General features: G+C 35.0%; 4 protein-coding genes across 8 annotated transcripts; 1 reads left to right on the top strand and 3 right to left on the bottom strand.

Moving 5' to 3' along the window:
* Window positions 1–3,217: 3,217 nt before the first annotated feature.
* Window positions 3,218–5,510, bottom strand: LOC101253484 (probable beta-1,4-xylosyltransferase IRX10L). Its single transcript, XM_004239039.5, has one exon. The coding sequence runs from the start codon at window positions 5,198–5,200 to the stop codon at window positions 3,953–3,955; it is 1,248 nt and encodes a 415-aa protein (XP_004239087.2). The 5' UTR covers window positions 5,201–5,510; the 3' UTR covers window positions 3,218–3,952.
* A 550-nt stretch (window positions 5,511–6,060) lies between these two features.
* On the bottom strand, window positions 6,061–12,399 carry LOC101265335 (mitotic checkpoint protein BUB3.3). 3 transcript variants are annotated; one of them, XM_004239420.5, is made up of 10 exons: window positions 10,656–12,399; window positions 10,409–10,539; window positions 10,082–10,164; window positions 9,473–9,712; window positions 8,091–8,160; window positions 7,373–7,453; window positions 7,214–7,295; window positions 6,774–6,874; window positions 6,541–6,662; window positions 6,061–6,440 (listed from the first exon to the last, which is right to left on the bottom strand). In XM_004239420.5, exons 1-9 carry the CDS (start codon window positions 10,758–10,760, stop codon window positions 6,578–6,580), a joined length of 978 nt encoding a protein of 325 aa, XP_004239468.2. In that variant the 5' UTR covers window positions 10,761–12,399; the 3' UTR covers window positions 6,061–6,440; window positions 6,541–6,577. The 3 variants fall into 3 exon arrangements, with proteins under 3 accessions (XP_004239468.2, XP_069153672.1, XP_010320894.2); XM_069297571.1 differs by having other exon boundaries at window positions 6,061–6,436; XM_010322592.4 differs by having other exon boundaries at window positions 6,061–6,425.
* A 24-nt stretch (window positions 12,400–12,423) lies between these two features.
* Window positions 12,424–16,453, bottom strand: LOC101253186 (cell division topological specificity factor homolog, chloroplastic). Its single transcript, XM_004239038.5, has 2 exons — window positions 16,068–16,453; window positions 12,424–13,275 (listed from the first exon to the last, which is right to left on the bottom strand). The coding sequence occupies exons 1-2, from the start codon at window positions 16,152–16,154 to the stop codon at window positions 12,658–12,660; spliced, it is 705 nt and encodes a 234-aa protein (XP_004239086.1). The 5' UTR covers window positions 16,155–16,453; the 3' UTR covers window positions 12,424–12,657.
* A 1,887-nt stretch (window positions 16,454–18,340) lies between these two features.
* Window positions 18,341–21,849, top strand: LOC101252876 (uncharacterized). 3 transcript variants are annotated; one of them, XM_004239037.5, is made up of 6 exons: window positions 18,341–18,485; window positions 19,123–19,434; window positions 19,854–20,217; window positions 20,556–20,626; window positions 20,983–21,081; window positions 21,210–21,849. In XM_004239037.5, exons 2-6 carry the CDS (start codon window positions 19,186–19,188, stop codon window positions 21,300–21,302), a joined length of 876 nt encoding a protein of 291 aa, XP_004239085.2. In that variant the 5' UTR covers window positions 18,341–18,485; window positions 19,123–19,185; the 3' UTR covers window positions 21,303–21,849. The 3 variants fall into 3 exon arrangements, with proteins under 3 accessions (XP_004239085.2, XP_025886864.2, XP_010320893.2); XM_026031079.2 differs by having other exon boundaries at window positions 18,358–18,485; window positions 21,161–21,849; XM_010322591.4 differs by having other exon boundaries at window positions 18,413–18,547.
* The last annotated feature ends 1,032 nt before the right edge of the window (window positions 21,850–22,881 follow it).

Below are 22,881 nucleotides of genomic sequence, written 5' to 3'. Positions count from 1 at the left end.
GAGATTCATCACATTTCGGTGCACAAAGAGATGTGTTTATCAATAATGATAGCAAGCAACAATTTATTTCTGTGAGAATTGTTCCCCCTGAGAGATAGACAAGTTATACACTTGGAATGGATGAAATATCAATTTTGGACTTTATGAACCTGGTTCAGATGTGGGTGGTAAAGCAAGGTTCCCCCTAAATTAAAGCATGAGTGACTTCAATACTGAGATTTTCATCATTAGAGCAGTTTGAGATTGAACGATGCTTATTGTCAAAGAGGGTTCTTGGTGATCTTTAAGAAAGTTGAATTTTTAATGATCGACCAGGTTCATTAGTGTTTATGTTTGACCCAAACTCAAGAAATTAATGCATTGAAAAAGGATGGTACATACCTGAGTATTACAAAGAAACCAGGTTCCACCTTTTTTTTGTGTGTTTCTTCATGATTTACTTAATGGTGTTAGCAAAGAGTAGAGATAACATCCGCAAACTTTCTAAGCATTGTTTGAGATGTGACTTGAGTGTGTACCTGTTACAGTACGAGGTTGAGTTAGCAGATATTCATTGTATAATTACTCAAGCGTAAGATTATTCTTTTACTAGCCAATTATTAAAGGAAATCATGATAATACATCAACTTGTTTCGATAACACCATGCTTTGACTGATTTTTCTCAAGTTCTTCATATTCAAGGCCTTCACAAGAATGTCGCATCATCATACTCCCAGATCAAATGAATTTCAAGCTGATTCATAGAGAACCAACTCTTGTCAATTTTTAATACCTTCCAATGAACAACAAGGACCATGTTCACACAACAAAGTTACCCCAAAGGTGTGCCATACTCTTACTGTCTCGATTGCTCTAATATTCATCCAATCTCTAGAACCATAGATAAGTAGTGATTCATGCTGCAGGTGCATCAATGATTGTTAGCTGTGAACCAGGTTCATATGCAGTGTTCCCTAAATTTGCATCATCAAAGATGTTTGATATCATGTCACTTTCTTCAACTTTTTTTTTCATTTTTCTCATCCTTTTCAAGGAATAAACTGTCTCCTTGAAAATCAAAGAGCGAGAGGAAATTTTCTACCATTTTGGAGCATGCACTATTCATGTACCAAGTTGGTCTTTTCCCTCTCACCTTCACCTGAAACACTAGTCAAAGATTAGTCTTGGGAACCCAGATTAGCTTGGGCCCCTTTATGTGAGTAAAAGGATGAATAAGATTTCTTCTAGCCCATAAAGGCAAATAAGAAAACCTTTTATTTGGAGCATTTTTATTTCGAACCAGGTTCTTAGCCGTATCAGTCTTTTCCTTTTTGGTGAACTTAACATTTTTCTGAAAAGCCTCAAATAAAGCTTTACATTGATTCTTTAAATGACCTGAGTTTCCACAATGAGTGCATAAACTTTTATACATGTGAATAGTGTGTGACACAGGATTATTCTGTTTTTCAAAACCTATCCCACTTCGACTAGTGGTTTGCCTTTCTTGAATCTGAGTTAAAATTTCAAAGGACCTGGTCCATCTAAGATTTCTTTCCAAATCCAGTTTGGTATGATCAAGATTTTCTTGTAGCAACCTATTCGTTTCTGTTAAGGCTTGACATTTTATGGTTAACAATTTTATTTTTTCTTCTAGAGCTAATTGAAGTTCACTAGCAGAGTTTTTGCCCTTGTGACTTAATTCTGAGATTTTAATCTGTTCTTTTAATTTATTTTGAAGAAAGTGATTGTGTTTCTCAAGATTGTCATTAACTTCTCTTAAAGATGCATAGTTTTCCATCACTTGTTCTCTTTCAGAATTGACAGACTGATATGCATCTATAAGAGTACTCAATAAGGACTCTAGTTCCTTTTTAGAATATGATTCAACATTTACTTTGATGTGATGAAAACTTACCTTGCTCTGATTGTCATCTTCTTCATCATCTTCAGAATCTGTTTCAACAATGAGTGCAAGAAAATCATATTTATTTGATTGTTCTATTGCAAGTAGTGACTGATTTTTGAACCCTCCATCCTCAAATTCTTCTTCAGATAAGTCCCCCATAGCGGCAAAGGCTCTTCTCGTTGAAAGATCCGCTTCTTGATTGGTCATTCTTCTGTTTGTGGAATGTACTTATCATTCTTGATGTCTTTGCCCTTCTCAAAGTTTTCCTTTTTCTGCTCTAAGGCCCAAAGTGGACAGAATTTGATGAAGTGATCTGGGCTCCCACACTTATGACAAACCTGGTCTTTAGTGTTTTCAAATGGTTATTGAGAAGTTTTCTTTTGAAAGGCCTGCCCTCTCTTTAGCATTCTGGTGAACCTTTTGGTTATGAGGGCAATATTTTCATCTTCAAAATCATCTGATGTAGTAGCCTTTAGAACCAGGTTCCTTTCCTTCCTTTTTCCTCCAATTTCCTTTTCTTGGTTTTTCTTGAGTTCGTATGTGATGAGATTACCAATCAACTCATCCATGGCCAGTGAGTCTAGGTCGCGGGCTTCAGTGATAGCCTCGACTTTACTTTTCCAAGTTTCAGGAAGGACACTCAAGAGTTTCCTTACTGCCTTTCCATTAGGAACTATCTCTCCCAAGAAGTACATCTCATTGATGATGGAGGTGAACCTGGTGTGCATGTCTTGAATAGTCTCCCCTTCTGCCATCCTGAACAGCTCATATTGCCTGTTCAAGTTATCAATTTTGGACTTCTTGACTTGTGTTGTTCCTTCGTGAGCGGTTTGTAGTGTTTCCCATATGGCTTTGGCATCTTGACAGGACGAGATTTTCGATTGTATTCGTCTGGTCCTATGCCACAGATCAAAATTTTCTTGGCTTTGGCATTGTTTTGTATTGCAAGCTTGTCTTCAGCATTCCATTCTTTTCTTTCCTTTGGGATTTTGGTGATTCCATCAGTTGCGGTTTTCATAGGTATGGTTGGGCCATCTAGAATTACTCCCCATAGATCAAGGTTTTCGCCAATAAGATGGTCCATCATACGATTTTTCCACCATCCATAATATTTGCCATTGAACAGTGGGGGTCGTGTTTGTGAAGCTCCCTCTTGTGGGGTAGGTGGTGCTGCCATTGAATCTTTTCAAGGTGTGAATCTTTTATCGAAAAGACCTGCTCTGATACCAATTGAAGAAACCTTACCCCAGACCAAGAACCAGGTTCTTGTAAGTTGCTTTTAAGTAAAGACACAAACACTTATTGAATTAAAAACCTTCCTCACTCAAGAAAGGAAAAACCTCGTTTTATTAATTCAACTATAAGATTTTGTGATTACAACTCAATAATCAAAAGTCTTATCTCTACTACTCCCTCGATTGACTCCAATCGATCTCTCCAAAAGGCCAAACCCACCTTTTATTACACCTCTTACTAACACTCAACCCTACAAAGAGTCAAACCCACCCTTTGTACAACAAACTGTAAATTACAATCAAAACAAAAACAAGACAAATAGTTCTACACGATAAAACCTTCTCACTCAAGAATGTTTTAAACGTAGCAATCCTATCAACCTTGAAGACTTCAATTTGATGAATAATTCTCCCTTGTTCTCTGCGTGAAGTCGTGGTATTCTTCATCTGCATCGTGCTCTTCTTATAGAGTTTCTTTTGCCTTGTACACTCCTTATCAGATAAGGTAAGGAAGTTATTGTCAAACAAGGATTCCTTTTTAAAATACAATCCTTATTATATACAACTTCCTTTTTTAATAATATATTTAAGGTTTTTCTTATTTGTATCAACTTGTAACTTTAATATATTATTTTTGGCTTTGACAAATAACTCCATTTTACTCGATCTTGGACTCTAGCTTGGCTTCTTTTGCTGCGTACATTTGCTACTGTTCTTTGCGCTTCTTGTTTATCATCAAAACATGAATTATCAATTCTATCATATTCTATCACGTTGGAAGTCAACAAATCAAGGGCGAAAAATGAGTAAACCTTGAGGTTCAGCTTGATCCTACCAAGGTTTTAGATCAGCAACTGGACCAGCAGTCCAGTTTAAGACGTTGTTGTCTCCGTATATGGTCTTGTGATGATTGGGTAATTTACGAGCAAGTCCATTCAAGATTTGGTGGAAAGCATCACCTGGTTGAGCAGGTTGTAGAAATAACATAGCCTGCTTCATTGAAGGATTGGCAAGCAATCTCTGCTTCCTCAGTATTTCTTGTGGTGGAACAGAAGTAAGAATGTTATCCAAATATGGAACATCCTTCTCCGCTACGAACAATCCTATATCCTCCCATGGGATCGCGTCAGCAAATGGCAAGACAATGTCATCTGCTATTATAACGGGGATGCATCCGAATACAACAGCTTCAACCAATCTAGGACTCCATGGAGCCCATCCGAGAGGGCACAAGCAAAAGATAGCTCGTTGCATGTCTTCGTAGTATGTAGTTGGATGATCTGTAGAAATATCAAAGAGTGGATTGTCCTTAAAGTTCTCCCACACTGCTGCTCGAGCGCCTCTTGCATAGTACCCGCCTTTAGGATCATTTCTTTTGTCATAAAACAAGCCACGGAAATAGACAAATATGGATCTTGGTGTATCAGGAGAGATCAAATGAGACTGAATTTTCTGTGGAGGAGCATACGGAGGAATAGTTATCGATCCTTCCTTCAAACAAACATGATTCCGTTGTCCAAAAGTTTGAACCAAGGTAGCACGATGGAGCAACGGAAGAATACCTCTTCCAATAGCTTTCTCTTCTTGAAAATGGAAACATGCACCAAAATCATGTGGTACAATGAAGAAATGATCACCCCCTTGTGTCCTGTTCCAGTATGGCCAGCTAGAAGCAATAAGCTGAATCGCGCTTCTCATCATACGTGGTGAGTTGAAAGGTAAAGGATGACCATGTGGTGTCAAGTACTCACAAGTTGTGTAAACTGGAGTGTAAAACCAATCTGCTTCCTCTGGATCAAGTGTTCGAACAGGACTGGATAACAGAAACTGATGCATATATATCTCAGCAGCAAACATATGACTGAGGCATCGCGAGTCCCTCTGCACAGTTTTCTTGTTATATTTGCTTGGAAGCTCATATACAAAAACTTTCAACCTACCTGTAGGATCATCCTCCAACACATCACCAGCACTTCCGGAGATCCTTTCAACGTGTTGATCAATCCTATGAAACTTGAAGGATTCAACTCTCAATACGAAAGCAAGACAGAGAAACACAATAAAGTTCCAATTTCTCATCTTCCGCTATAGGCTATAGCAGAAGCAAATCGAAAAAGATGTGTGTTTTATTGATGAACTACAACTATTGAGGAGTCAATATATAGTTGCAAATGTGAAAAGATAAGTTTGGAGGAATCAATCAGTTGGAGTGTCAGTAGACAAAGTTAGTAGGAATCAACAGTTGAAGTGTCACTAGGGAGGGTAGTTAATATTTATTTAATTAGGGCCTACAAATAAAGAACAGATGAAAAACAAAGATTACAACTCAGGTCAACACTTGTAATGCTTGACAATAAACATTGTAACAAGTTTAGGTGACAATTTATGTATTTTTTTTTCGGGACAAGTTTAGATGGCAACTTATGCATTTTTCCCTTAATTTTTTGGTTTGTATCATTTCATTCATTTTGCGTTTCAAGATTCTCCCTTGTAGTGTGAGAAATTGGATTACAAGTAAAAAAAATGGATAACAAACCCGTTTGTCTACCCTTCTTCACTTACTTATGACATGTGTCTAATCCACACATCACGTGTTATGCTCTTACCACTTGATCTGGGGGACAACCTTATGTAGTATTACTATCTAAAAATTTGGTGATTAATCAAAAATACTTACAACAGGTTGGGTGTGCTTAGTACAAATACCAAACATCATTAGAAAATAAATAATCATTGCTCTGAAAATATATGAATTTATGTGTATCTCCTCCAGGTAATATTTAAAGGATATGTTTACAGCATATTAAATTTTTAAAGTTACTACTATCGTACATGTTTCAAAGAATAATCAACACTGGTAGCTTAATTGTTCTTTAACATGACAAATACTATGCATTAGAAAAAATACAAGAAAAAGAAAAAGGCTTTAATCAAAGAAATAAGCAAAAGAAGAAAACATCTCATTCTTGAAGTTACTTCACATTACACATGTGAGGAGCTGAAACATATAAAGCTCCATCTGAAATAAATCAATTTGAATAAAACTAGGCTCAAATCAATCAATTCAAAAGAGATTTTGGTATGAGCAGAACTTAAATTTCGAAATACATTTCCACTCAGCAAACGATATGCTAGACACCGATACATCAACTGGGCATTATGTTTACATCAGTGGAAATTCTACACTCCAGAGCGCCCAAGTTTGTGTTGAGTCCTTTCCTCGTAATATCAGTCAGAATCAAATAGCCATCACAGAAGGTGTGCGAGGAAACGCCAACTTGTACACAGGTACCAGCAGATTTTGCTGTTTAAGAGCTAGCTTTAAATAGAAAATAACGAGGGGGAGCAGAATTTATGGTCAGAGACCAAATATTATAAGGGGATGATAAGTACAGTATCTCGTAAACAAGATGACTTACACAAGGAAAGACTATAATCTGAGTTGTGTATTAGCAGTCATTTTTTGTTTGAAGCTCCTGAAGAAGGTGGCGTGAGATCACAGTTACCTATTTCATGTATAAATATCTGAGGTGGCACTTCTCTGTTAAAGGCAGTTGAACAAATTAAAGGGGTTATTAAAAGGGAGGATGACGAAGAACATACCCAATTTTCACATGATAATAAGAAGATGAAAGAAACAAGTTTGCCTTACTTTTCGTTAGCTTCTTGGTATGAATAACTGGATGCGACTGCTAAAAGTAATCCATCATGGCTATATGATAGAGAGACGACACTGTTGGGGTATCTTGACATCTAAAGAGGGAAACATCGTACAAATTGACTGAGATCCATAAATTGGTTGAAACAAGCAAATAGCTTTACAGCAAATCTCAAATGGAAAATAAACAGAAGCAATAGTTTAAAGAGGAATGTGCGATATAAGTGGATTTTATAGACATTAACTGGCAAGTTTTACTTTGGCATGTTACTCATATAAATGAAGAGATTTGTTTATTCAGAAGCACAAGATTTCTTTCAAAACCATGACGTCAACCAAGTGATATCAAAACTGCAATCACTAGTTCATAACTGTATTTTATCACTTTTGGGAGAACTTATGCAATATCTTGCTTGACAAACGAACAAGAGTACCTCAAATATCCGTTTCTTTCCTCGAGCATCCCACAAGGTGGCATAGCCATCATTGTCACCAGTAACAAATGAACCAATAATGCTGGGAAAAGAAAAGTTACTATGAATATAACTTCTATTATAACAATAACAGAAGGCTGAAACTGGAAAATCACATACGATGGGTTAAATGCAATGTCATTAACTGTTACAACATGACGCCTTCCATCTTTAACCTTTGGGTGACATCTAAATGCGTACCTACAAAAGTAGAAACATAATTAGTTAACACATCCAAGAAGGAGATTTTTTAGGATAAGAAATCCATAGTAACCATATACTGAGAAATTTCAGTTGCTGAACGATTTAATTTTTCTACAGAATGTCTGAATCTGTCGCTTAAAAGAGAAGTTATAGGTTCACCAACATGCAATGCTAACCATAAACCAAAATGGAGAAGAGTGTAAAAAAATTATGAAATATGAAGTTTTATACCAAAAGATACATGGCTCAGAGAAGACAAATCCTACTATTTTTACTAGATTTTACAATTTGCAATGAAAAATTGTCAATCTTTCTTTTTGTTTAATCAGAGATTTGATTTTCCTCAGGTGCTTCTTTTGATCTAAATTAAAGTTAAGAAGCCAATTTCATCTTCTGTTGGCCTACTGTTGACTGATATAAAGATCTAACAAGAGGCCCTTTCAAACTTTTCCATTTCTTCTAAGTTCTTTAGCAATAATGATTTATTCTGTTCAAGTAACAGCATAAAACTTCTACTTACATCTCTTACATAGTGAATTGATCAATCTGGATGGAATCACCATACAGTAGTCTGATATACAACAAACTTTCATACTTTTCAAACAAAAAAAGGGTACTATAAACTTTTACTGACCCCTCATGTGAGCTGGATTTGGAGATGTACTCCAGAATAACTCGCCCATCAATTGATCCAACAACAAATCCTGCACAAAGAGGTTGTCCAGAAGGAAATTGAAACTAGGTATGATAAAATATAAACAGGAGATAAAAACATGTGATAAAGAACTATTTTTGCCTGTTGTCTAGACAATATAAGATGGATAATGGAGAAGACAAAAAACCAACATAATTGTACCCCTCTGCAGTCTTTTCTTTTTACGGTGCGCTTCTGTGGTCATGTTATCAAAGGCAAAAAGCAGAAGAAAGAAAAAGAGAAGCGGACATCCATTGGGGCTTTAAGCTCAAAGTGCTAATAAAGAATAGGCTCAAATGGAAAAAGGCACCATTGGAGGGATAGATAGACATAAATATTAAATCAAAGCGCCACTTAAGTTGGGCGAAGAGAAGAACCTATTTTTTACCTACTTTCAAGGCTTAATCTCACCTCAAGTTAGTCATTAACTATATCATTTGTAGTGAAGTACTTCTTTAATAAGGGAAAAAGTTCTACTAAAGGTACCAAGAAGGTACTAAAAGATTACAAAAACACCTTAAAGCTTCAGAGAGAAATACAGATACTAGACTTTCCTTCCTAACAAATCCAGAAAATCCATTAATTGGATCAAACTGCCTATTGAACTACTTCCACACCAGAAGAACAAATTCTGCAAAAAGCTAGCTTCAACTCTAGAAATCTGAAATTTACGCCCTTTAAAATAGGCCTTGTTCCTTTCCAGCCATATTGTCCAGAAAATGCACAATGGCATAGTACACTATATCTTCTTGCTCTCCTTGTGAGTAACCTGTTATTGCCAACTTTGTAAACCTCTCATATTCTGAGACATCACTATGTAATACCACAGACACTTAGAAATAACTCCCAGCATTATTGGCAACTCTGCAGTGGATAAACAGGTGCTCAACAGTTTCTTGATCTTCTTGACACAAGTAGCATCTATTACATAATACAAACCTCTTTTGCAGATAACTCAGTATTAAACATGCCCCCATGTTTCAACCCACCCAAAGTATGCTTACTTTAACAGGAGCCTAAGTCTTCCATAACATCTTTCATTGCTAAGAAGTCTCCCATTAACCTGATTGCTTTCTTAACAGGTTGTAGCAATTTCTAACAGAGATTTGTTTGTCCTTGTTTGCTAGACAGATTAGGGAATCCACTTTACAATGAAGTACTTACATGCATAATAAAGATCTTTCAATAGAACTATTCTTCAACTTTCGAGAAGACACTTAACCCTTTTGTTCTTTCGTTCTTTTTAGTTCAGTGGGGGTGAAGGGGTGTGAGGGGACCTTGGAAACACAACATAATTGATATTAGAATTTGGGTAAGAGTACCTTTAGGATTAAAAATTGGCCGTATACATTTTACTTTCACGCCTTTCGTGTGAACTGATGTCTTAAAACTTCGTATGTCATATAAATTAACTGAGGACCCAGCAGCAACCATCAAATTTAATCCAGATAGTGACATTGACTCCACCACTGAAACAAAGCTTCTCAAGCATCCATGAGATTGTGTTGAACGAGCATCCCAAAAATTTATCTTTTTATCCCAACCAGCAGTAATTATTTGACCTACAAATAAAAAATAATATATTTAAGGAGAGAAACTTGAGTCGATATCTGTACCCTTTAGAGCACTAAACATGTGAGCAAATCAGTGAATTTTTGGTCCTCCCATTTTGGCATTATGTTGAACATATATCCAAATAAATCAAGTTGTCCAACTTAGAAACTAATTAATAGATCCTCTACTTTAGGAATACATATTAATAGAATTCTTGTGCTTAGTACAGCCATTAGCTTATGGAAAACCCATTAGCTTTGAAATTTACAAAAATCTATTGCTCTGAATAATACGAGTTATGTCTTTTTCTGAAGCAATATTTAATGAATAAGTTAAGAAGTTGTCTTATTGAATTTCCAGAGTTCTCAATATATTACATGTTTCAGCAGAATACTCAACACAGGTTGCTGAATCATCATGATTTCCCAATGAGACTTTAATACCTGAATCCAAATCATACCTAGAAAGAACAACAATCCAAAAAGAAAGACATTGAGGTTGCGATAATAAGAAATTCAATGCATTCCCCAGACATTGTACAGGAAACATGAGAAAACTACTTCTAGCTCTAAGCTCAGTGTATAAAGCTTCATCTTTTCCTTCTTCTTTTCTCACATGAAAAGTTTTCCGCTTTACTTCATGCTATGCTCTAAGTGCAGGGTCGCCGGGGAGTTGATAAGATAACATTTAACAAGAGCAAAAACCTGTTAACTGAACCATCAGTAGCAGCACTAAAGCACACCCTCTCATTCTCAAAACAGCAATCGAGGAGCTCAGCTTCCCCAGGAGCTTCCATTCGAAGCTTAGAGCTATCAACATCGTATAATCGTAGACTCTGCAGATCAAGTTTTTGCATTACATTTAAATGAACTAGAGTTCGATAATAGAGCGAAACCCAACTAGTATAAAATTGAGGCGAATATTCTATACAGAGTAAGGGGATTTACTTACAGAATCCCAAGAAGAAATAAGCAGATTGTTCGAATGTGGAGCAAATCGTATCCTTGAAATTGCGTCCCGAATTGGGTCAGCCAAATTCAGAGAAAAAGTATTCATAGTGAAGTCAAACAATGAAAAAAAAACTATTTCTGAGCTGTGAACCCTAAAAATGGGGAAAATATATGGAGACTGATTTCCCTCTGAAGAACAACACTTCGATTTGAAGTAAACGCAGAGTTCTGAAGACAGCAGAGAAAAGCACAGTGAAATGCTAGGGAAGACGAAAGCTCGAAGCCATTAGAGATCTTCAGAAAACCTTCAACTATTTCCCGCCTAATTACTGCCAAAATTTCGTGTGTGTTTTTTTCTTTTATGCATGTCTAATATTTTTTGTTAAATCATTTAGTTTTTATTCTTATCGTTAAATTTATGATTAAAATAACTAAATATTAATGAGGAGAGACTCAAAATAATCTCTCAACTTTACGTTAAGACTTACAGTCTTGAGTTTTCACATGGAGCACTAATACTCTCTCATCTTTGCAACATTGATGTCCTTTTGGTCCTATCCTAAAACTTTTTGCCTATTTTTTAACATTTATTTTGTTCAAAATTTTATATAAGGAATGTCCAGTCGTCTTTTTATATATTTAATAGAAATAATAACTCTATCTGAGAGAAGGTGATAAGAAAAAAATCTTGTTTTGTTCACTAGAAATATTACTGCAACTAAACTAAGAACATCTTAACATATGACTTTATAGAAAAAGAAAAAATTATACTATTGCGCGTGAAATTATCGTGATGAACATCTGAACTTTACCTGCTATAAAATTTCTACTAAACAAAACAAATTTTTTTCTTCTAACATTCTTCGATATGGAGTTGTTATTTCTACTAAATATATAAAATGAAGATTGAACATCCCATACATAGGTTATGGATAAATCAATGCAAAAAAATAGGTAAAATTTTGAAGAAAAACCAAAAGTGCACCAATATTGCAAACATGAAAAACTATTAGTCCTCCGTGTGAAAACTCAAGAACCACTTTGAGCCTTAACCCAAAGAAGAGAGACTATTTTGATCCTTTCCTCAAATATTAATTAATCATTAATTTCAATATTAACTAGTGAAGATTAAAATTGAAATAACACTCTAAAAATACTCTTGAAAACTGAACAACTAATTAATTTGAAAAATGAAAAAATGTCTCAACAACTCAATAAATTTCTTGAAAACTGAACAACTAATTTAATTTGAAAAATGAAAAAATATCTCAACAACTCATTTAATTTGAAATGAAGGGAGTAGTAACAATATTTTCTCATGTTCTTTCGAAAAAGTCGTATTTATCTCCCAATTATAATGCATTAAGTTAAATATCAAGGTACGTATGATTTCACTACTTAAATCTCATCCAAAGTAAAACTGGACTTCTATTATTGCGATAGAATAATAGTAGTTCTAAATAAGAAAATTGCAACAAATAAATCGAATTAGTCTAACGATTTGTTTTTTTAAGATAAATTAGTATACAATATAGGTAATGCTTCTTTAGCTTTCTCTATGTATAATAAGAAAAATACCAACCAAAAATGTATTATCTTTGCATTTGGTTATGAATATTGATTAATCCCGAAAACCATTTTATATCTCATATAGAAGGTGATATATCCTTATCTATCTCATCTCGATAACCAACTTTTTCCGATATATCTTTCCTGCAAACAGAAATACTCTTTTACAAACACAAAAAAAATGCATTGAAGATACACACTTGCCTAAAAACAATGGTTACATATAACGAATTGTTACAAAAGTGTCTTGGATTGTAACCAATACTAGCAAATTCATCGAACACTCCCAAAAGGGATTTTCAGGTATTTACAGCAGTCTAAGTTGATCGTAACACCTACTAAGTATGTTTAAAAAGGTGAAAAGAATTTATCAAATGCCAGACAAACAAGACATTTCAACCCACTTTCCGGTTAGGCAAAGGCATGTACAGGTTTCACATACCATAGTCATTGAAATTCTCGTCTGGAATGTAAAAGTCGAACTTGACATCAACTGAACCAGAATTATCTCCAGTGTCTTTGTACTCAACATTTGTTATTGTCCCAGTTGGATCCTCTACCTGGTATTCTGATCTCACCCGTCTGACTGGCACTGTGACAGAGTAGATTGTCCCTAGGTCTGGATCCGTTGAGACGCTCAGCTGTACTTTCTCCTGCGATTCTATTTCCACAAAATCAGAGAGAGCACTAACGACGTTGCTTACAATCTTCTGTTTGGCCTCATCACTGACAGCACATCTATCAGAGAAGAGAATCATCCTCAGGCGTTGCTTAGCAACATTAGCAGCAGAATTACTTGCCGAAGGGGATGGTGGAAACATTATCTTCCAAGCCAAGCTTAGGCGCTCAAAAAAGCTCATGCTGATAGCATTGAGGAGTAAATTATCAAATTCCTGGCTGATGGAACTTGCTGCTACTTTATAGTCTCCAAGAATCCCAAGAGGCTTTCTTGAGTGGCATCGGAAGCTATGGCTATCAGATGATAGACGAGACCATTTGGGCAACACCTCAGAGGAACTAGATCCACCATTAAGAAAGGCACTAAAATCTACCTGCAATGTGAAAGAAAATTATCTTTCATTGTGGTCATGATACAAACAATGGGAAAACACAACACAAAAATTTAGGCACATTTTATGAAATTGTTTACAAGATGCTAGGACGCACACGCTTTCCTACATATTGCACAGCTTGTAGGAACCATTATTTCCCAATGCTTACAATTTTTCTGACACAGCTTTAGTAAAAAGCACAAGTAGAGATGCAAATATTAAAAATCTACATTCAAGCATGGTTTACCAATAACCCAATCTTTGAAAGTGCTAGGATTCAAAAGATATAGAGAACGCACTTAAAAGGATATCGGCAAAAGTTTTTCGTTGGGGAATAAGTAAACATAACCATTTTATTGCTTCTTCATCTATCAAGGAAAAAAAATATAGTTCAGCATTTGAAGCAAACGATAAATCCAGGTGAATCAATGAATAAACATATTGCACAAGCATATCCACTGATGAGTTAAGAGTTCAAAGTACTTTTTACAGAGACGCACACATGGACCCAATTGATGCAAATGTATGACCATGAATATTTTACACCTTGAGCACATCTGATCCAGCTTGGACACAACATCTCACATTTAGCTAGGCTCTAAGATCCAAAGAGGGAAAAAAGGAAGACAAAATTGAACTAAAACTAGAAATCAAGGAAGCAACTTTTGAGCACATATCGACCTGGTACCAGGCAGAATGAAGAAGACCAGTTGAACTGTGAATCACATTTAGGGCCCAGTTAACTAATTCAACCATCTCGGCAAAAGAGACGAAGACCAAGTAGGCACCAATTAGTCTAGCCTTTTCTTTTAAATAGGACCTAGCCAGCTTCTCTAATATGCCGCGACACAAATATTCGGTATTAGAAGTGTCAACCACTCAGTCCTCATTGCAATTATAGGAACCATATTAGGCGTTATTGAAGAGGTCTCAAGCAACAAGACCACAAGTACATATTTAAGTCTGATAATGTCAATGGTGCATGTTTTTGGAAAGGCTATGCACCAATGGCATTACCATCTGTGCAATAACTACATGCCTATAAATCAAATTACTAAAAAAATGTGGCTATGCTAACATGAACAGGTGTAAATTAGTGCTATGCTAACATGAGCAGATGTAAATTAGTCGGAGTTAAGGCACCAAATTCACGTAGAAAATGTTAACTGTTAAGGGAAAAAACAACCAAAGTTCCAAACAACATAAGCTCAAACGAATCAATGCATTGAGATAATTTTGAAAACTTTACTGTGTCCTAAGTCCTAACAGAAAAGCCATCATCTCAAGAAAGAAGGAAAAAGTGTAGTGAATGTCCAAGCAATTCAGTGGGAAACACTCTCTTCCACTAGAACATTGGTTGAGCCTGAGTTAATGGGTTGTTATCTCCTCACATAGTCTTGGACAATCCTTACCTCATGAGGTACCTTTTCATGTTGAATTAAGCCCAAGGTTCATCACAACCAAACTCATCACTGTTCTTAGTTTACCCAATGGACGCCCATGTTATGTTCTCTACACACCAAATGTCCAGTTCGGTCTGGGTTGGTGGGTGGGTGGGTGTGTATGAGCATGGGGGTGGAGCCGTCCCATATTTGAGGGAATGGTATGTTTTCTCCGTACACAGTCTAGCACAATCCTCATCTCATAGCTAGCTTTTGAGGTCGCATAGACCCTAAGTTCATTTTCTTCACATGTAAATGAAGTAAGCCAGAAGAAAAGTGGTGATTAAGATTATGTCCATCAACTCTTATTTAAAGCGGGAAAAAAAACTAAATTAATTTAGTCATCAATAACCATACAGGAACTTTCCTAATACACACACACCAACAACATGGGACCATTACCCAAGCTTCCGTCACAAAAGCAGGTCCAGAATCATAAGCCAGGGGTGTGGAGTACCTCTAAGCTCACTACTTTTTTTTTGTAACAAAATATGCTCAATTGACTGTAAAAATACTTCTAAAAAAGTTTCAACATGTGTGTGTGTGTACATATAGACCTCAAGCAAAGGCATTGGGACTCATGATCCCTGCCTTCACTGTTGATCAACTCCTGTTCACGCATGCCAAAAGAGAATTAGCAAGAAAATCCTTCACCTAACAAGTCCCAGAAGCTCCAAACACATCCTTAAATAGAGCCCTGATCAATAAGCTAGACATTACTCAGATGATGCTTCTCACCTATTTCCAAACTCCATCAACCATAGTCCATACTAGCCCTAGCTACTTTTCCCACTTAGCTTAATCAGCAGTAGGTGGAAACAGCTAATTCACATAGTTACCAAGCACTTACTCATCTTTTAAAAAACACAAGACACCTAGCACTTAAGCCCTCCAATTCTGAAAGTTTCTCAATCTTAGAACTCTACATTCAAAACCGAGGAGAAAAAAACGAATCTTTGACTATAAAAGAGTACATTGTACACCTCCCAACAGCAACAGGAATCCAAGTAACTCTATCCACCCATGCTAGAACAAATGAGAAGAAATCACCTAGTTTTTTTCATTTCTGCTGGGATTTCAATCTGAAACCTCATGATGCTCACTTCATTCACAAATCACAACTACTTGTAAACAAATGTAGACCCATATCACCAAATTTTAAAAAAAGGTACCCAAGAAAAGCTATAGAAATTTCCTCAAAAATTACAGTAACACAATCTCTTAGATTTGGCGAAATGATTGGATGAAGCTAACATTCCCATAAAGTTAACAACTTAACAAATTCCCAACAAACAATTCACTTAAAATCGTATAAAAAACATGAATTTGTTAATCTATGAAAAGTCAAACCTTTGAAGGAGGTAAAGAGGTCCGAAGTGGATTCTTTGGGTATGGAACCAATGTAGCGGAGACCCTAAAATCTCCTGAAATTGCCATTTTTCTCTTTCTCACTGCTTCTACTTCGCACAGAAACGGAGGTTAGGGTTTGGAAATGGGAACTTTCAGGTGAAATTGCCAATACAGTAGAGCTCACGCCAACCCTACGTACTCAGCTCATTATTACGACGTCGTTCCCGGGTACATGTGAATTCTTTTGTTTTGATCTTTAGGGATTGTGTTTTAGTTATGTATTCGAATAACTAATCTCTGCATAAAATTTCGCTTGAGATAAAAATGGTAAATTTAAATTTATTGACGTGACTCGAGTATATACAGACTGAGATGACCGAGAATGCGTAATTTAGGGAGAAAATAACTTGTTTTAATCAATATGAATGAATAACGAGTGTAATATAAAATGAAATTAAACAGTAAAGTAATTGAATAGAAACACCTCGAGGTCTGGTACTAGAATTTGGTTGCGGCATCGGGCAAGTTTGATGTTGTTGATAATGAACAAAACAATGAATGACAAAGCTTAATAGAGCAACTTTTGTAGAACACAACCTTCACGTAGACTCTCCTTGACTCACGTCTGCAATTGTTATGCAATTTTTGGAGGAGGAGTATCGCGAATCTTTCGATAGTGGTTGGGCTTCATGCTTATCATATTTAGGTATGGTCCGATGTCAAATCTCGACGCTCTAGAGCTAGGCGGGCTTGTGGATGTATAAGTGTAGTGAACTTGGAATGTCTTGGAACAAGGTTATTTCTTTTCATCACCGTTGAGAATATATTCAGTGTCATTAAGTCAAACCTGAGCTGCCACTTCCTTCATGTGTCTTTTCTCGATTCAGCACCTGACTTTTTTTTACGAACATAGTGTTTGATTGAATGCATTGAAAAGAATCGACTTAGAATTATAAAATAGTGATTTTACGATTATCTTAAAAAATATTTATATAAATTATGTAAAAATAAATACATTATTCTACACAGAATGAAATATCTAAAGATGAAAACTACTCGTTTAAGGTATGTAATTATCTATAACAATAATCTCTTTAGTATTATATTAATACTCGCAAACCAATCTTCATTACTAATAATCGCATAAACAACCAAGTATTCACCTTATTGACGGTTTCAATAGAAAAGGGGGTGAAATTAGAGACGCAAGGTAATACCAAACAATATATTATAATTATTATTATTATTAATACAAGAATAAAAAAACTCAAATATGCCATTGAATTTTTAGAAAAAACTTATTTATGTCATCCGTTTAAAGTTTGACTCATCTATGTCATTACCGTTCAAGAAAAGGTTAATTCATGCCATTATTTTTTAACAGTGATTTTGCAAAACCATTTTGACACGTGGCCAATTGTAATTCGGCTATGTCATCAATTTTTTAAATAAAAAAATCATAATTATGAAGAAAAAAAATTGAACTAGATTTTTTTTTGTTTAAAAAATTGATGACGTGGCCGAATTATAATTGGCCACGTCATAAATTTTTTAAAATAAACAAATTAAAATTCTGAATAAAAATTGAATTAATTTTTTAAAAATTTTCTTTATTAAAAAAATTTATGACGTGACCGAATTATAATTGATCACGTGAATGATTTTGCAAAATCATTATTAAAAAATAATGGCATGAATGAGCCTTTTTTTAAATAGTAATGATATAAATGAGTCAAACTTTTAACTGATGGAATAAATGTGTCTTTTCTGAAAGTTCAATGACATATTTGAGTCTTTCCCCTTAATACAAAGTATTGATTTTTTAAAAGGAAACTTTGACGTATAGCCACTAAATTAGCGAGATTGAGAGAGGCAGGAGAGAGACGAGCGAGATTGAGAGAGAGACGAGCGAGAGAGGACAGAATGAGAGAAATTTGAATTGTATATGTATATTGGTTAAATAATAATATGTCTTATACATATGAATTTGTATATATGACAAGTGAGATAGCAAGAGGGAGAAGAGAGGCGAGCGAGATTGTGAGAGAGACGAGAGAGGAGAGCGAGAGAGGGAAAAGAGTGGGAGAGATGTGAATTGTATATGATGGTTGAATAATTGTATATTATACATATGCATTTGTATATTTTAACAAATAATACATATATAAACGTGATTAATTACATAAACTCGAAATCAAACCATGTAACTAATTTATAAAGTTGTGGTACGATTATCTTAAATAATATTTATATAAAATAGTGATTTTATGATTATCTTAAATTTGCTTAACCGTAGGGAATATTCTAGTAGTATCAACAAAAACCTTGTTGGATCAGTTCCACGTGTATCCACCACTACCAGCCTTTGCATTCTTGTTCATCGACCAAAATTGTCCAATTTTAGCCATGATTTTTCCGGTGAGTCATTTTCTATTAGCTAATTTTTCCGGTGAGTCCTTTTCTATTAGCTAATTTTTCAGGTGAGTTCTCTTCTATTAGCTAAGAATTGGATATTATTGACTCTTATGATTAAACTATTTGTATCCTATGTGTTTGATAAATTTCCTGAATGAAGTCATTTTTTAAAGTAAATTTTTAGATTATGCGTTGTTCAAAACTTTGGCTGAAAGAATCGGTGTATAACAAGGATTAAGCTACAAAAATGGTCAAGGTGTTTAATTTTTTGTATTTTTTAGGCATAAAAGGAGGAGGAAATACAAAGGTATAGTCCTCATTTAATGACATGAAATTTCTTCACTACTGTTTTGCGTTGTTTTTAGTAATATAACTAAGTTTCATTTTCAAAATAGCCTCTCGGGTAAGGTCTGCGTACACAAAATACTCCACTTGTGGGATTATACAGCGTAAGTTGTTGTTGTGTTTTCCTTTGCTATCACTTTTTGATTTATTGGATTGAGGAATGGGTAGTCATTCCTGATGCTAAGTATGGCTGTAAGATTTTGTTCTTGTGGATATATTTTTGTAAATGTAGAATTCGTTTGTCTTATGCATAACATTTACACATTCTCATTTACTTGACTTGTGGGTTTAACAGGAGTAGATGAACAAGGGGAAACAGTTTTTGAGTTCATTGATCGACAACAGCTAGCCAGGGAGCATGAATTCAGTAACAGCATCGGCATCAGCATACATTTCACTTTCACTTAGCATCTCGCCTCCTACTAGAAAAGCGCGGTCTAAATTTCAGCTAGGCAAATGCAAACCCCTAATATCGTCCAATTTTGACTGCAAGTGCAGGGCTCTGGGAGAAGGCTCTCAGCCAGAGACACAGTCCCAGACGATCCAACCTACAATTTATCAAGGCGTTTATGGCCCTTGGACAATCGAAGACTCTGATATTCGAGAGGTAAAACCAACTCCACCCTGTTGTGCCATGCTGTTTATATATTAGTTTAACCTAGAGATGTTGCATTTGAATTCGTTGCACAACACTGTTGAAGAGAAATGTATGCAGCATAGCTTAAATTTAATTGAAGGTTTCTGGCACTTTGTGCTCCTACAATAATATATTTATGCTTACTATATTTCTAAAGGAAGGATGCTAATATTAGCAATCTAATACACTGAAATCGGTTTGCATTCTTTTTGACAATGTTAATGAACAAAAGATTCTCCCTTCATGTTCATTAATTCTTTTCAGTTTTGTCTTTGTTACTATGTCCCCTGCCTGAATGAATTTTGTTAGATAAAACAAAAATTTTCTTCTTGCAACAATCAAGATGGCGAACTCTCGATGATGCAAAGTTAATGTTATCAACTTTGCAGGTAATTTTGTACAGATCAGGATTAGTAACTGCGGCTGCTTCATTCGTTCTTGCGTCTTCTGTGGCTTTGCTTCCCAATGATTCAGTTACGAGTAACTTGATTGAGAAAAACCTTGATTTGTTTTATGCAATTGGATCGTGTGGACTTGGCCTGTCATTATTTCTTATTCACATTTATGTGACTGAAATTAAACGCTCTCTTCAAGCTTTATGGTTCCTCGGTGCTATCGGATCATTGGCAACATATTCTACCCTTGCTCACCCAGCTGGCATGAATCTAGTTCAATATGTTATCGAGAATCCAATAGCTGTTTGGTTTGTCGGACCACTATTTGCATCATTGACAGGACTTGTGTTCAAGGAAGGTTAGGTTCCAGTTACATCTTTATAAACATGCAGTTACAATTTCACCTACCACATCACAGTATTATCAAATGGGAACTCATTTTAGATACCACATTTGGCTAGTAGAGATAGTAATTTTTGTTTGCAAGTTGAGGTTTTGGAGATGTAACAAAATGTATACTGATTTTCAGAATAAAGGAACTTACTGATTGTCCCTTAGCTGTAGTTATCATTTTCGGTTATGATAGATAATTCATATCTAACAAATTATACTTCTCTTAACTTCCACTTTCTGTAGAACACTCCGGTCTCCGTTCATTTAAGGATCTCTGAGTTTATTTTTGTTATCTTGGAACAGGACTTTGCTATGGAAAGTTGGAAGCCGGTCTTCTGACATTTGTCATTCCTTCCCTCCTACTGGGGCACCTGGTAACATTTGCGACTATGCTGCTAGTCCTAAAGTTTCATTCTATGCAGAGTTATTTAGTTATAAACCTGAAATATACTTCTCCAACCTTACAATTGAAACATCAATCCTTCATCGTCCGAAAATGACAACCTGAAGATCTCGAGATGCTCCAATCAGAACTTCTTTTTCTACAGCACTCAGATTGTTTGACTAGGCTTTCAAAAGTTAACAAAACTATTGAAATTTGGAACTGTTAGAATTTCACTTCATAGTTCTATTTGTCCACCCAAGAAATTGACATTATATTTTCCTGTTGAAGTTGTTTCGTTTCATGTATATTATAATGATCCAAACTAGACTATCTTCTGGATTCCAGACTGGTATTATGGATGACGGAGTAAAGATTACCCTATTGAGCACATGGTTGGCACTGTTTGTGGTCTTTGCTGGGAGGAAGTTCACTCAGCCTATAAAGGTAAGACCTCATCCATTTGCTTTGTTATTGCGCTCTATATCTGTATTTTCTCAAATTTAACAAAAGTAGCATATTTCAGGATCCCCAGTGACAAGATCTAATCCACTTCCGCGGATATTATATTTCAGGATGATATAGGAGACAAATCAGTATTCATATTCAACGATTTGCCAGAGGAAGAAAAAGCTGATTTGATCAAGAGACTTGAGCAGCAACAATAAACTAAACAAGAGTCTTGATTAGGATGTTACACTTCTGTTATCCCTCACCCGCAATATCCTTAGTCCAGTCATCTTCGCTTTCGGTAATCCAGCAGTTATCAACTCAAAGGAAGGGAAATGAAGTGTATCCACTGTGTATCAAGAGTGATGAACATAAAGCCATCAGCCCTCTCGCCTTACAGTCAAGTGACTTTCAGCTCCTTTCCTTCGCTACCAGGAACGTAAGCAACTTCTATTAGCCAGACCTTGAGTCGAGTTGATCGTGTCGTAAGAAGCCCCTTTCACAGCTATTCAGGAGGTTCAAAGCCAAGTATCATGACAGTAGGAGTGTTAATGTTAGAAGCCAGTTGCATTAGTAGCTCTATAGATTGAGGTCAAAATAGCTGCTATTGTTAAGTTTTGGGTTATTGTGAAGGAAAAAGTAGTGTACTTGTATTTAAATACAATTCATCCTACCTTCCGTATGTATGTTATTTTATTGTATAAAGATTTCTTATCTTTAATCTGGCAAATAAAATTACTAAGAAATACAACTTCTTTAGTCAAATCACTAGTCATATTTTTGAATAAATGAGTTTTAATTCATACCTTTGATTTTTCTTAAAAACTTAAGGTGTAAAATGCATAAATCTAGTTAAAAATAAATAAGAAGGGTATATAGACATAACTTTTTTAAGATGAATTTTGAGCGAATAAAAGTCAAAAGTTTAACTCACTAGATTAATTCATATTTTATTCATAGTTTATTTATGTTAGCAAATTATGAATTTAAATTAAATGCTATACATATATTGTTGCTATTTCGCCTCTATCCCGTTGAATTTCGCTCGCCATTCTCATTCTCTCCTTCACCTCTTTCGCTTAAATACAAACGCAAATGTATAAAATGCATTTTTATTTGTATAAAGCGAAATAAAATTGTATATATATACATATATTTTCGTTCAACTCATCCAGATCTATTCGCCACTTTCTTAGATCTCGCTCACCATGATTTCCCTCGTTTATACAAGAGAATGTATAATTTGTGTTTCTGTTTGTATAAAGTTAGAGAAAATTGTATATATACATACAATTACATATATCTTCGTCTGAATACGCTTATAATTATATAATACAAATATTTTTATGTCTAGTTCTCATTTGTCTTTCTATCTTTCTCGCTTTATACAAACGCAAATTACACAATTGATCTTTGTATATGTATACCGAAATAGAAACAGATTATACAACTATTTTCTTTGATATATGTATAGCGAAATATACATATTTATGTTTGCTATGGAACGCAATTATACAAATTATAGCTATAACATAGTAATATGATTTTTGTATTTACTATATGTGAAATTTACTCTAACATATGGATTGAATATGAATATGAATTTGGGAAAATTTCATATATGGCAAACTTATTTGATTAAATAACATTATATGGGTATAGTTTACCTAATTACATTCTATGGGTATAGTTTAGTTATTTTAGGTATCTTTAATTTTGTATATAAGGTTTCTTTTGTTTTTTATTTATACAATTTTATTTTAAAAAGTGATTTGTAACTGAAGCATTAAATATGCC

This window comes from Solanum lycopersicum, chromosome 5 (genome assembly GCF_036512215.1).
Source record: "Solanum lycopersicum chromosome 5, SLM_r2.1".
Classification (NCBI taxonomy): Eukaryota; Viridiplantae; Streptophyta; class Magnoliopsida; order Solanales; family Solanaceae; genus Solanum; species Solanum lycopersicum.
This window is presented reverse-complemented; position numbering and strand designations above follow the sequence as displayed.

Coding starts and splice junctions, on each gene's coding strand:
- LOC101253484 (XM_004239039.5), bottom strand. CDS start 5,200: ATGAGAAATTGGAACTTTATTGTGTTTCTCTGTCTTGCTTTCGTATTG.
- LOC101265335 (XM_004239420.5), bottom strand. CDS start 10,760: ATGAATACTTTTTCTCTGAATTTGGCTGACCCAATTCGGGACGCAATT. Junction 10,165..10,408: donor ACTGATGGTTCAGTTAACAG/GTTTTTGCTCTT, acceptor TGTTCTTTCTAG/GTATGATTTGGATTCAGGTA. Junction 7,454..8,090: donor AAATCCAGCTCACATGAGGG/GTCAGTAAAAGT, acceptor CTACTTTTGTAG/GTACGCATTTAGATGTCACC.
- LOC101253186 (XM_004239038.5), bottom strand. CDS start 16,154: ATGGCAATTTCAGGAGATTTTAGGGTCTCCGCTACATTGGTTCCATAC. Junction 13,276..16,067: donor CCTCTTTACCTCCTTCAAAG/GTTTGACTTTTC, acceptor TTCACATTGCAG/GTAGATTTTAGTGCCTTTCT.
- LOC101252876 (XM_004239037.5), top strand. CDS start 19,186: ATGAATTCAGTAACAGCATCGGCATCAGCATACATTTCACTTTCACTT. Junction 19,435..19,853: donor AAGACTCTGATATTCGAGAG/GTAAAACCAACT, acceptor TCAACTTTGCAG/GTAATTTTGTACAGATCAGG. Junction 20,627..20,982: donor CCCTCCTACTGGGGCACCTG/GTAACATTTGCG, acceptor TCTGGATTCCAG/ACTGGTATTATGGATGACGG.